Raw genomic sequence first — 13,502 nt, forward strand, 5'->3', positions numbered from 1 at the left:
CGGCATCACCTACGGCTCCTAGAACGCTTCCACCAGCGTTGTCTCCGCTCCATCCTCAACATCCATTGGAGCGCTTACATCCCTAACGTCGAAGTACTCGAGATGGCAGAGGTCGACAGCATCGAGTCCACGCTGCTGAAGATCCAGCTGCGCTGGATGGGTCACGTCTCCAGAATGGAGGACCATCGCCTTCCCAAGATCGTGTTATATGGCGAGCTCTCCACTGGCCACCGTGACAGAGAAAAGGTACAAGGACTGCCTAAAGAAATCTCTTGGTGCCTGCCACATTGACCACCGCCAGTGGGCTGATAACGCCTCAAACCGTGCATCTTGGCGCCTCACAGTTTGGCGGGCAGCAACCTCCTTTGAAGAAGACCGCAGAGCCCACCTCACTGACAAAAGGCAAAGGAGGAAAAACCCAACACCCAACCCCAACCAACCAATTTTCCCCTGCAACCGCTGCAATCGTGTCTGCCTGTCCCGCATCGGACTTGTCAGCCACAAACGAGCCTGCAGCTGACGTGGACTTTTACCCCCTCCATAAATCTTCGTCCGCGAAGCCAAGCCAAAGAAAGAAGAACCCTGTGCTCAGCCTTCAGGTTTGACCTTCCAAAATACATCACCTCACACTTATCCAGATTGAACTCCATCTGCTACTTTTCCACCCAACTCTGCATCTTGTCTCTATCCTTTTATAACCGTCAGCACTATCCACAACTCCTCCAACCTTCGTATCACCCACAAATTTCCACTTCTTCATCTCGTCACTTATAAAAATCACAAGGAGCAGGGATCCCAGAACAGAATCCTGTGTATCTTAGTAATGGGGAGAGACCAGAGAGGAAGGTTGAGGGGACTTGAATGAGGTGTTGAAAGTTATGATGGCTGTAGAAAAGGGTAGAGGGGAAGGAGTTAGAGGGATTTTACTGTATCTATGAGTTCCTCCAAAGTGTCGGGAATATCTGGTGGGGAAAAGTGCTGCAGGAGATGTTTAGATGAGCACATGAATCACACAGACTTTGAAAGCTATAGACCGAGTGTTCCCCCTGCCTGATCCGCTCTCCTCCTCCTCTTCCTCCTTCCCCTTCCATCCATTTTCTTTTTCGGGGTGGTGGGGGGGGGGGGAGTCAGGGGCTGCCTGTAACTGACAAAGGGCCCGAAGCATTTGTTCACCTATACTTCCCCTGAACTGCTAAGTTTTTCCAGCATGCTTGTGTACGCCAGCTTTGACATTGACAAGAGGCTTAAGTCACGTAAATAAGATTAAGAGGATCTGTTCAAGGTGAATACAAATGTAAATGAATACGAACACATAAATACAAAAGATTACACAGTCAGCACTTTTTTTCCCACCAGGGCAGGAATAACAAATTCTCGGGAACGTCTCTGCAAAGTGAAGGGAAAAAAGTGAAGGGTAGACATCGGTGGGGGGGGGGGGGGGGGGGGGTAGTTTCTTTTGATCCAGGGAGGGGTGGGTGCCTGGAATTCCTGATGTGGAGGTGGAAACATTGGGGGCATTTAAGAGACACTTTAACAGGCACATGGTTGGAAGAAAAATAGAGTTCTGGGATAGGCAGGGTTTCTTTTTTTTTGGTTGGTACAGTAAATCCCCCCACCCTAGAATCTGTACCTACGGGGTTTGGCAGTTGAGGAACAAGTGAATTTCCCTGTTGCTTGAGGCTGCGTATTGCGTGAATGGAGAACTAACAGTGAGGCGGCCAATTTTAAACTTCCGTATTTTTCACCTATATTTTTTCTTTGCCCGTTGCTTGAAGCTACCAGTTGCCTGAATTCCAGATAGCAGGGATTTTAGTATCTATGAGTCAACACCACATCGTGGGCTGAAGGGCCAGTACTGGGCTGTCGTGTTCTCTTACTTCATACGGTACCAAGAGCAGAGGATGGAACCTCGAATCCGACAGGTACGAGGCAGGAATCATTCACTCGAAGTAGCATCTGGGATAATCCAGAGGAAGGAGAATGGTACCATCACACTGATTGGTCTAGTACGTCATTATTTGCAAGCAATTGGGATTGGTTGATGAATGAATAAGAGTCTATTGACAGATGTACTGAAGTTGGAGAGAGTTCAAATGAGGTTCCCTAGGATGGTTCTGGGAATCATACGAGGAGCATTTGAGAGCTCTTGGCCTGTACTCGTTAGAATTTAGGAGAATGTGGGAGGATCTCATTGAAACATTCTGAATGTTGAAAGGTGTGGACAGAGCAGCTGTAGAAAGATGGCTTCCCCACGGTGGGAGAGTCCAGAACAAGAGGGGACAACTTCAGAATCGAAGGACGTCTGCTGAGAACAGAGGTGCGTAGGAATTTCTTCAGCCAGAGGGTGGTGAATCTGTGGAATATGTTGCTACCGGCAGTTGTGGAGGCCAGGTCATTGGGTGTATTTAAGGCAGAGATTGATAGGTTCCTGATTAGCCAGGGCATCAAAGGTTATGGGGAGAAGGTCGAGCAGTGGGGCTGGGTGGGAAAATGGATCAGCTCATGTTTGAATGGCAGGGCAGACTCGATGGGCTGAATGGCCTATTTCTGGTCTTGTGCACTTTGGCCCTCAGGTTGGGGGGGGGTTTGCAAATAGCACCCTCCCCCCATGAAGAATGGCTGATCTAGAGACACCCATGCCCTTAAAAATTTACTTAACTATTTAATTTAAATAACATGCTGTAAATTGGACGAGCACAGGCAGGCAATTTGGTTGCCATTGACAAGTCAGGCTGAAGGGCCTGTTTGATGCCGTGCAACCTGCATTGTGTTCATGTGCTAACAGAGGGAACGCGAGTTTGTAATTTGCAGAGGCCTAATAGCCTGACTATGCCTAAGGTTGTCTGATCTCGGAAGATAAACAGGCACAGGCCTGGTCAGTAGTTGGAGGGGAGACTGTGTAGGAACACCAGGTACTGGTGAAGTTAAAGAGTTTCATGTATGTTACATTCTAAATGTAGGATTATGTGACAATAATGGAACCCTTACTGTTATAATTTTATATCTGAGAGTAAGCCTAAAAACAAACAGCAGACCAGGCACAGAATGCAGCATCGATTTTGGAACAAAAAAACCTCCACAATTTTTGCTGGTGAGGACAGGAGTGAGTTAAGTAACACAAGTGTCACACAGCGTGGAGGAGAGAATACGCATCTGACATGGATGAGATAGTTTCTCTCCTCCCATTGCTCTGATGTCAGAGTAAAGTCATTGTGTGTGAGAGAGAGAGAGAGAGAGAGAGAGAGAGAGGACTTCAACAGTGTGACAGCAAGGCACCCACTCTCCGTACTCCAAGGAGAGACGACCATGGACCTCAAAGCATTGATAGACATCTTACAGAGTGGAGATCAGGACATGATACAGAACGCCTTGTCGGACTTCAACAGAGAGGTGAGGCCCCAAACTCAGAGGGAAACAGAATTTGCAAACCGTTTACTGTGGTTTTTTTCTCTTTGCTTGCCTCTGACAAGCTGCTACCATTTAGGGACAGAACTTAAATATTAGTCTCGCTTCTCTCCTCCCACCCCCCCCCCACCCCACCCCCCCCACCCCCGGCAATTTTGCAGATGCAAGCACGGACCCTCGCAGGATAAGACCCAACCACAGCAGATATTTGCAGTAGGCAGGATGCAATCCAATAGCCATCCTGTTTCAAGTGCCGTCAAATTGTGATGCAATGTTCCTGATGAGGGCAACTGCTAAGAGATAGGACAATGCATCTGGTTATTTCCAGATCACTGGTGTTAATACAGTGGAAAATTCAGTAAATAGCGGAAGACAGCATTATGTATTTCCTGTGTTACTCTATAAAATGTCAGTGTCCTTAATTTTAATCCACCACCCCCAACATATTCACCCTTCACTTGCATTCTTTTGAAACCTCTGCCACACAAGCGGCCTTCACATCCAAAGGGGGATTTTTTTTTAGCAAAGAACCCAGCAGAGAGCAAGGTCCCAGGAAGAGAACATGACCAAACAAGGGGATTTTGAACCAGCAGTTAATAGACCATACACCACCTCCCCACCCCCCACCACAACCCCTCACCACTCTTGTTCGGATGCCTGCCAACATTTTCCCATACCTTGATTCTGTATTTTTACCTTTGGTATATAAAGGATGCCATTTGACCTGGTGAGTTTCTTCAGCATCATGTTTTTTAATTCAACCACGGTGTCTGCAGATTTTCGTTGCTTTACTACAGCACAGTACAGGCTCTTCGGCCCTTGGTGTTGTGCCAATTCCTACCAGAAAAGAAATCTAAACCCTTCCTACCTTGTAACCCTCTATGTTCATGTGCCCGTCTCAGAGTCTCTTAAACGCCCCTATTGCTCCACCACTCTGGCAAGGCATTCCAGACACCCACAAGGTGAGGCGCTACCGGTTCAGTTAAGTGGGGAACGGGTCCACTTTCCCATGTTCCACCACACAGGGCTCATCCAGATGAAAGCACTAACACCAATGATGGAGTCATTTAATACAGGGAGAATTAACAGATAGGAATTGGATGGGCAGAGAGCATTGTCCTAAAAACACAGAAATACTGGAGGAACTCAGTTGGTCTCACAGCACCCAGAGGAAGTAAAGATAGATTGCTGATGTCAGAGGGAAAAGGGAAAGGGAAGAGGGACAGATCTTAGGAAAAGGAGATAGGGGGAAAAGGGGGCAGGGGTTTGATGGAAACTGGAGAAATTGATGTTAATGCCATCAGGTTGGAGGGAGCCCAGACGGAAGGTGAGGTGTTATACCTCAACTTTGTGTGTGATCTCAGTCTGGAGGTGCATAGGATTATAGAGCAGAGGGTTGTAGGACTGGAGGTGAAAGAGAAGGAGGAGGGGGAAGTGTTGGAACTGCAGGAGGTTGCAGACACAGGGATGGGTGTAGAGCAGAGGTCTCCAAAATGTCGATATTGACCCCCCTGGGGGTTGATGGGACTATCCAAGGGGTCGATAAATGCCAGGGGGTTGATGATGCCGGGATAGGCGGTGGGGGTCGATTGAACTTTTGCAGTGGAAAGCAGGGGTGTATCAGCGGAAAACAGCATCCATAGCAGGTGTGGCCAACCTCTCACAAGAGTGGGCCTTGGTGGGCACTATGTTGTATTTGGCACTGGCCTTTGAATAAGTTGAGAGCAAATTTGAGGACAAACTGAGTGTAGAAGAGAAATGTATGTATTCTTTGTACCTTTAGTAGCGCCCACTGTCACTCCCCTCCCTACCCATGCAGTGCCAGCACTGGGATTCCATGCCTGGGGGGGTCGATGAGGGATCAAGTATTCCATGAAGGGGGTCAATAGTCTAAAAGATTTGGGGACCCCGGTGTAGAGTCTTGAGGGGGAGGAGTGGTTTACAGAGTCAGGGAGTGGTGTAGGGAGCAGGAGATGTGGTGGAGAGGAAGGGTGGAGGTTCAAGCAGGTGTAGGGAAGGAAGAAGGTTACACATGGGTTTATAAGGGCAGGAGGAGGCGACAGAGAATGGGAGAAGTGTGAGAACTCGATTAGAATCAGAAAGACGGTGAGTTTTGAAGCCATGGAGAGATCAGAAACAAGGTGGGGGATGTCAAAATTTAGGGCATTGAAAGAACAGGTCCATGATGCCGGTATCTCATCTTGGGGAAACATCCTCTTAAAAGAGAAAAGAAAACATTAGACTAGTTTCAGGAATGTGGTATGGAGGTACCAACTCTCAGGATAAGAATAAACTCCAGAGGGTTGTTAACCTGCGTCATCACAGACACCAGACTTCACTCCATCGAGGACATCGACATGAGGTGGTGTCTTAAAAAAGCTGCCTCTATCCTTAAAGAACCCCCCTACCACCCAGGCCAGGCCCTCTTCACTCTGCCACATCAGGAAAAAGGTTCAGACACCTAAAGACGAGCACTCAGTGGCACAAGGACAGCTTCTTACCCATTGCCATCAGATTCCTGAATAATCATTGAGCCAAAGGCCCTGCCTTACTTTTCGTGGATATGGACACTGTTGTAAAACATTGAATTTCATGAGTTGTTCACGACAATAAATCCTGATTCTGATTCTGAATGAGCTTTTAAATATTCTTTCTTCTTCTTTTCTTTGGCTTGGCTTCGCGGACGAAGATTTATGGAGGGGGTAAATGTCCACGTCAGCTGCAGGCTCGTTTGTGGCTGGTCAGCTGCAGGCTCGTTTGTGGCTGACAAGTCCGATGCGGGACAGGCAGACACGGTTGCAGCGGTTGCAGGGGAAAATTGGTTGGGTGTTGGGTTTTTCCTCCTTTGCCTTTTGTCAGTGAGGTGGGCTCTGCGGTCTTCTTCAAAGGAGGTTGCTGCCCGCCAAACTGTGAGGCGCCAAGATGCACGGTTTGAGGCGATATCAGCCCACTGGCGGTGGTCAATGTGGCAGGCACCAAGAGATTTCTTTTTTTTTTAAATTTTTTTATTTTTCACACCATAAATCACATTAGCCATGATATACACTATTTCTTTTTCACACATATACAGTGACTTTTTCTCCCCCCCCCTTTCCTCCCAAACCACCCCCCCCACCCCCCCCTCTCATCCATTTTAGGTATACAATCTAGGTTGCATTAAGCCAGTCAGACAATGTTGTCATTCAACAAAATTACACCAGAAATTCTACTGAGTCCATTCTTTTCTTTCCTTCTCCTTCCATCAACTTAGGTAATGTTTGTCCCCGGTAGGTTTTCGCTATTGTATTTAATGTAAGGCTCCTATACTTGTTTGAATATTTCAATATTATTTCTTAACCAATATGTTATTTTTTCTAATGGAATACATTTATTCATTTAAATTTGGTAGTTTCTTCCTTTTAATTTGGTTATGTATTCCATTAATATTTAAAGACATATAGTTCAGCGTAGCCCTTTTATATTTTGTTTATCTTCTCTTTCCGTTTTTCCATCATTACCTTTCCTCCTTTTCCATTTCTGTTTTCTTATTTTCAACTCTTTACAAGACAACATTCCTACAACATCCAACATTTTCCTTATTCTCCTATTTCTATCTTCTTTATCCTCAATCTCCCCTTCCCCTCCTGAGTTGTCCTTTATCCCTTGTCGGACAACCACATCTCCCCTCTCCATTTGGATTTGCGAATCCACTCGCAAGCGTCAACTGATTTTGCAGTGACCGCTATTTCCCCCCACCCCGCCTCCCCCAGAAAAGATTTCACTTTTCATATGTCACAAAGGTCACTCTTTTAATTCCCTCCTTATTCTCTCTATTCCATTACCTTCCCTTATTAATTCTTGTCTATACTATCTATATTTTCCTCTAAGTACAGATACATTCATGTATGCTCATTGTCTCTATTCACTCTTATACCTCTTTACCCACATACATATCAATCGTGATCATTTTAACTCTCATTACCCGTCTTCCTCCCTCAGTCTATTTTTGTAATTGTTCTGCAAATTTTCGTGCTTCTTCTGGATCCGAGAACAGTCTGTTTTGTTGTCCTGGAATAAATATTTTCAATACCGCAGGATGCTTCAGTGTAAATTTATATCCTTTCTTCCATAAAATCGCCTTTGCTGTATTGAACTCTTTTCTCTTCTTTAGGAGTTCAAAACTTATATCTGGATAAATGAAGATTTTTTGCCCTTTATACTCCAGTGGTTTGTTGCCCTCTCTTACTTTTTCCATTGTCTTCTCCAGTACCTTTTCTCTTGTAGTATATCTTAGGAATTTTACTACAATAGATCTTGGTTTTTGTTGTGGTTGTGGTTTAGAGGCCAATACTCTATGTGCCCTTTCTATTTCCAATTCTTGCTGTAGTTCTGGACATCCTAGGGTCTTAGGGATCCACTCTTTTATAAACTCCCTCATATTCTTGCCTTCTTCATCTTCCTTAAGGCCCACTATCTTTATGTTATTTCTTCTGTTATGGTTTTCCATTGTATCTATTTTTTGAGCTAGTAGTTCTTGTGTCTCTTTAGTTTTTTTATTAGATTTCTCCAATTTCTTTTTTAAGTCTTCTACCTCCATTTCTGCTGCTACTGCCCGCTCTTCCATCTTGTCCATTTTTTTTCCCATTTCTGTTAAGGTCATCTCCATTTTATTTATTTTCTCTTCTGTGTTGTTTATTCTTTTTCTTAAATCCTTAAATTCCTGTGTTTGCCATTCTTTAAATGACTCCATGTATCCTTTAATAAGAGCAAGTATATCCTTTACCTTGCCTTTCTTTTCTTCTTCTATTTCACCATACTCTTCTTCTTCTTCTTCCTCTATGTTGACCATCTGTTGTTTCTTTGTTGCCCTTTCCTCCTCTTCTTTCTTGTTTCTATTGACCATCTGTTGTTTCTTTATTGCCCTTTTCTTCTCTTCTTTCTTGTTTTCATTGACTTCTGTGGTCTCTTCTTGCTGCAGGTGTTCTGCAGCTGTCGTTGCCGGCTGTGGAGATCGACTCCCCAGCTGGTCCCCCCTCCCGTCAGTGTGTTTTTTTTCATTCGCATCACGCATGCGCGAAGTATCGCGCATGCGCGGTTGCGCACTTTTACTCGGCTCTGCGAGCCATTTTTGTAGTCCATTATTTACCGACCTGAGGGAGCGGGTTTCTCTCTCCGCAGCGGGCCTCTTCGGACAGGTAAGGCCTTCACCTTTTTCCTCCTTTGTCTTCTCTTCCTCTCTTCTTACCGTTGCTTTCGATTTTTCTTTTTTTGTCGCCATCTTCTTTCCACCTTTATACTCACTTTTCTGTAACTTTTATTTCTGTGCCTTTGTGTTTTCTCTTGTTTTTCCCGACTTTTCTGGAGAGGGCTGGAGTTCACCGTCCGGCCACTACTCCATCACGTGACTCCTCACCAAGAGATTTCTTTAGGCAGTCCTTGTACCTTTTCTTTGGTGCACCTCTGTCACGGTGGCCAGTGGAGAGCTCGCCATATAACACGATCTTGGGAAGGCGATGGTCCTCCATTCTGGAGACGTGACCCACCCAGCGCAGCTGGATCTTCAGCAGCGTGGACTCGATGCTGTCGACCTCTGCCATCTCGAGTACTTCGACGTTAGGGATGAAAGCGCTCCAATGAATGTTGAGGATGGAGCGGAGACAACGCTGGTGGAAGCGTTCTAGGAGCCGTAGGTGATGCCGGTAGAGGACCCATGATTCGGAGCCGAACAGGAGTGTGGGTATGACAGTCCAAGTCACCAGGATTCGAATCCAGTGTTGTCTGTAAGGAGTTTATACGTTGTCCCCGTGACTGCGTGGGTTTTCCCCGGGTGGCTCTGGCTTCTTCCCACCCTTCAAAAGGTACCAGGGGTTGTAGGACCATTGGGTGCAATTAGACTGCATGGGCTCATGGGCAGGAAGGGCCCGTTACCGTGGTGTATGTCTAAATTTAAAGCACACAGTATACGAAGGGACGGTGGCTGGGTTCTGGGAATGGTGCCCCGCCCCCCCCCCCCCACCCCCCCCCCCCAGGGGATGAAGTGTGTCATAAATAAGAATAGCGGGATTTTAATTTGAAATGTCAAGTGCCTTCATCAGAAAGGTATTGATTTACCACAGATTGCAATTCGTTTATTAGATGTAGTTCTGCGTACAGCTTGTGTTAAATCAATATGTTAGAAAAAAGATGTCTAAATTTAAATGGCTTTGTCAGATTCCTTTTTCCAAAACACAAGTGACATTGTTTTTCTGTTTTGTCCGCAGTTTGCTCAATGTTTCTTCTTCAACGCTGAAGCGCAAGAGAAGAGAAAGGTGAGTGTGGTCATAAGGTTGCACCCTACTGCAGCGAAGTCAAACACCTGCTTCATACACCAATGTGCTGGAGAAATCCAGCAGGTCATGCAGCGTCCGTCCATAGGAGGTAAAGGTGTACCTGATGAAGGGCCTGGGCCAAAAAACTGGTTACCCCTCATAAGAGCATAGAAATAGGAGTCGGCCGTTCGGCCCCTAGATCCTGCTCTGCCAGTGCGATCACGGCTGATCTGATCATTGACTCAATTCCACCTCCCTGCCTTACCCCCATATTCCTTAATACCTTTTTTTTATGTAAAAATCTATCTAACTGAACCTTAAATATGTTTAATGAAGTCGCCTCAACCACTTCCCTGGGGCAGAGAATTCCACAGATTCACGACTCTCTGGGAAAAACATCTCCATCTTAAATCTACTCCCCCGAACCTCGAGGCGGTGTTCCCTAGTTCTGGCCTCAGCTACCAGTGAAAACAATTTTCCTGCCTCTATCTTATCCATCCCTTTCATAATTGTATATGTTTCGATTAAATCTCCTCTCCTTCTTCTGAATTCAAGTGAGTATAATCCCAGGCAATTTAGTTTCTCCTCGTAGGTCAAGCCCCTCATTTCCAGGATCAACCTGGTGAACCTCCTCTGGATTGCGTCCAAGGCCAGTTCATCCTTCCTCAAATATGGAGACCAGAACAGCCCGCCAAACTCCGTATAGATGCTGCATGACCTACTGGATTCTCCAGCACGCTTCATTCCATTGTTTAAAGGAGCAGAGATCGAGAAAGACAATATTATGTCCTTCATACCACTCTCTTTCTGAACCTCAGAGGGGGCTGCCCTAGTTTGCGTCATTCCTCTTTGAAGCCTGCTAAATCTGTGCTTTGAGCTCCCTGTAGCCAGTGATTGAAGGATAGTTGCATCATGGTACTCCAGGTTCACTCAGAGTTTACGCCCCTTTCCATAATCTTGCAGGGTGACCCAAATGCCAAGTGTGCAGCCCTCCCTCGCGTGTGCTTTATTCAAGTCATTCTGGTTGTACTAGCGCACCCTGACGGAACAGTGTTCTCCAGTCCTCAGAGCAAAACACATAACCGGTCATAACCTGTGCACAGACAAACAATACATATGCAAGACAAGTCTTTGTACGTACAAGTAAATAAATAAAGTTTCACGGTGGTGAGTGTCTCGGATTAGATGGTCAGCCTGGTGTAACATTGCTGAGAAGAAGCTCATGGTGGGTAATCCACTCAATCAGCTCATCCCGGTGTCTACGGATCTCCTCCCACTCCATATCATTGCCATGTCCTTCCATCATGAGCTCCCTCTCCTCCAACCCCGCTGCTTCATCTCAACCACGCCCAGCATGTTACATCCTCCATCCTCCATCTTCCCCCACATGGCATGACAGATTCTGGCCTGGTGTTTGGGTCAGATTTTAGATTTATTGTCCAAATAGATACATGACATTGCAAATTCCTTTTCCTTTGGGCCCAAACACAATTATCATTTCTTGGTAGTACAAATAAGACTATACTCAATGTACACATATAAACACATAAAGAACTGTAAATAAACTACGCCATACAAAGAGGGAAAAAGATCAATAATGTGCACAAGTGAGAGCCCTTAAATGAGTCCCTGATTGAGTTTGTCGTTGAGGAGTCTGATGGTGGAGGGGCAACAGCTGTTCCTGAACCTGGGGGTGCGAGTCTTGTGGCATCGATACCTCTTCCCTGATAGCAGCAGCGAGAACAGTGCGTGTGCTGGGTGGTGTGGGTCCTTGATGATTGCTGCTACCCTCTGATGGTAGATGTTCTCCATGGTGGGCAAGGTTTTGCCTATGATGTCCTAGGCTGGGCCCACTACTTTTTGCAGGGCTTTACCCTCAGGGGGATTGGTGTCCCCACACAGACCGTAATGCACACTTACCACCACACATCTGTAGAAATTTGCCAGGGTTTCGGGTGTCATGCCAAAGCTCCGCAAACTCCTGAGGAAGTAGAGGCGCTGACGTGCTTTCTTCACAATGCCATTAATGTGTTGCATCCAGGAAAGATCATCCAGGAAAATGACTCCCAAGAATTTAAATTTGCCCACCCTCTCCACCTCTGATCCCCCAATGATCATTGGATTATTCACCTCTGGTTTTCTCTTCCTGAAGTCCACAATCAGCTCCTTGGTTGTGGTTACATTGAGTGTGAGGTTGTGGTTGGTGCACTATTAAGCCAAGTTTTCAATGTCCCTCCTGTACACTGACTCGCTGCCCCTTTTTATGAAGCTCACCATCGCGGTATTGTCAGCGACTTTGTAGATGGTGTTATATTCGTACCGATCCACACAGTCACAGGTGTAAAGTGAGTAGAGCAGGGGGCTAAGAACGTAGCCCTGTGGTGCTCCGGTACTGATAGAGATTGCGGAGGAGATGTTCTTGCCAATCCTCACTGATTGTGGTCTGGAGGTGAGGAAATCCAGGATCCAATTTCACAGTGGGATGTTGAGTCCCAGCTCTTGGAGTTTGCTGATCACTTTTAAGGGGATGATGGTGTTGAATGCCGATAACCTGTAAGATCACAGAAAGGTCTTCAAATGGGCATAAACTCTGTAGGAACATGAGGGCCACAATCCAACCATCCTTCACGCATTGGCCATGGAGTGCATGGATTTAGCAGACTTCAAGGAGAGATTACCCAAACTGTGCTTGCTGGGTGCAGTTCAGAAGGACGAGATTGATTTGGTGAGAGCTAGTATTTTTCAATCTCTGCTCGTTCAACCAATGGAGTAAAACACAAAAGTTTGCAGACACTGTGATTGTGGTAAAAACATGATGCTGGAGAAACTCAACAGATCAGTGTCCTTTATATAGCAAAGATAAAGATAAACTATGGAGATGATATGGAGTGGGAGGAGATCATTGGACACCGGGATGGGCTGATTGAGTGGATTACCCACCATGAGCTCCTTCTCAACAATGTAACGCCAGGCTGACCATCTAATCCGAGGCGCTCACATTCGCAAAACTTTATTTATTTATTTGTACGTACGAAGACTTGTCCTGCACATGTATTGTTTGACTGTGTGAAGGTTATGACTAGTTGTGTGTTCTGCTCCGAGGACCGGAGAACACTGTTCTCTCAGGATACCCTTGTGCAACCATCAGACTGCAGGCATAATGTAGGCAGGTGCTCATACAAAAGGAGGAGGCGGGAGAGAGGCAGGGGGAGGAGCACGGTCCCACAGGTAATAAGGGAGGGAGGGCACACCAGCAATTATCTTTCCATTCACAGAGCCATCCCACCTCACCCCCACCATTTTGTTCAGACGCCTGCCTACATTTTGCTCATATTTTGATAAAGGGCTCAAGCCCGAAATGTTGGTGATGTATCTTTACCTTTGCTAGATAAAGAACACGCTTTGACCTGCTGATTCTCCAGCATTGTGCTTTTTTTAATAAGTAAAATCTAAAGCAAGGATGTGAATTTGATAACAAAAAGAAATTTAAATCTCAAAAAACTTTTCCAAGAAACCAAAAGAAAAAAAATCCTGTGGGGTTCCAGGAAGCATTCAAGCTCATGAATCACCCAGTGGTCTATGGGGTGTTTTTACAGGGTGATCCGGGGTAAGTAAAGGAATACAAGGTGGTGCATGTATAGATGAAGAAAGGTTAAGAACTTCTGGTGTGGAGGGAGAGAATCTATTTTGACCAGAATAGTTTGGAAATATCTCCTACATTACAAAGGACCAGAGGCATTTTTTTCATTCTCTTCCAGAAATAAACGTTGATGGCTGTTCATTTTAAATTCATAATTTTTCTTAACCAAA

The 13,502-nt window shown here is 45.8% G+C and overlaps 1 protein-coding gene across 5 annotated transcripts in view; it reads left to right on the forward strand.

Moving 5' to 3' along the window:
- The first annotated feature begins 1,840 nt into the window (after nt 1–1,840).
- LOC138748727 (synembryn-A) overlaps nt 1,841–13,502 on the forward strand; it is a 42,383-nt gene continuing 30,721 nt past the window's right edge. Inside the window, exons 1-2 of one of the 5 annotated variants that reach the window (XM_069909388.1) lie at nt 1,841–1,922; nt 9,645–9,692. In XM_069909388.1, the coding sequence (XP_069765489.1) occupies nt 1,902–1,922; nt 9,645–9,692 (69 nt within the window). In that variant the 5' untranslated portion in view covers nt 1,841–1,901. Of the gene's footprint in view, nt 1,923–3,158; nt 3,391–9,644; nt 9,693–13,502 lie in introns of those variants that run through there. The other 4 variants (XM_069909390.1, XM_069909386.1, XM_069909387.1 and 1 more) reach the window with 4 other exon arrangements.

The sequence above is a fragment of the Narcine bancroftii genome, chromosome 13, assembly GCF_036971445.1.
Source record: "Narcine bancroftii isolate sNarBan1 chromosome 13, sNarBan1.hap1, whole genome shotgun sequence".
In the NCBI taxonomy this organism is placed as follows: Eukaryota; Metazoa; Chordata; class Chondrichthyes; order Torpediniformes; family Narcinidae; genus Narcine; species Narcine bancroftii.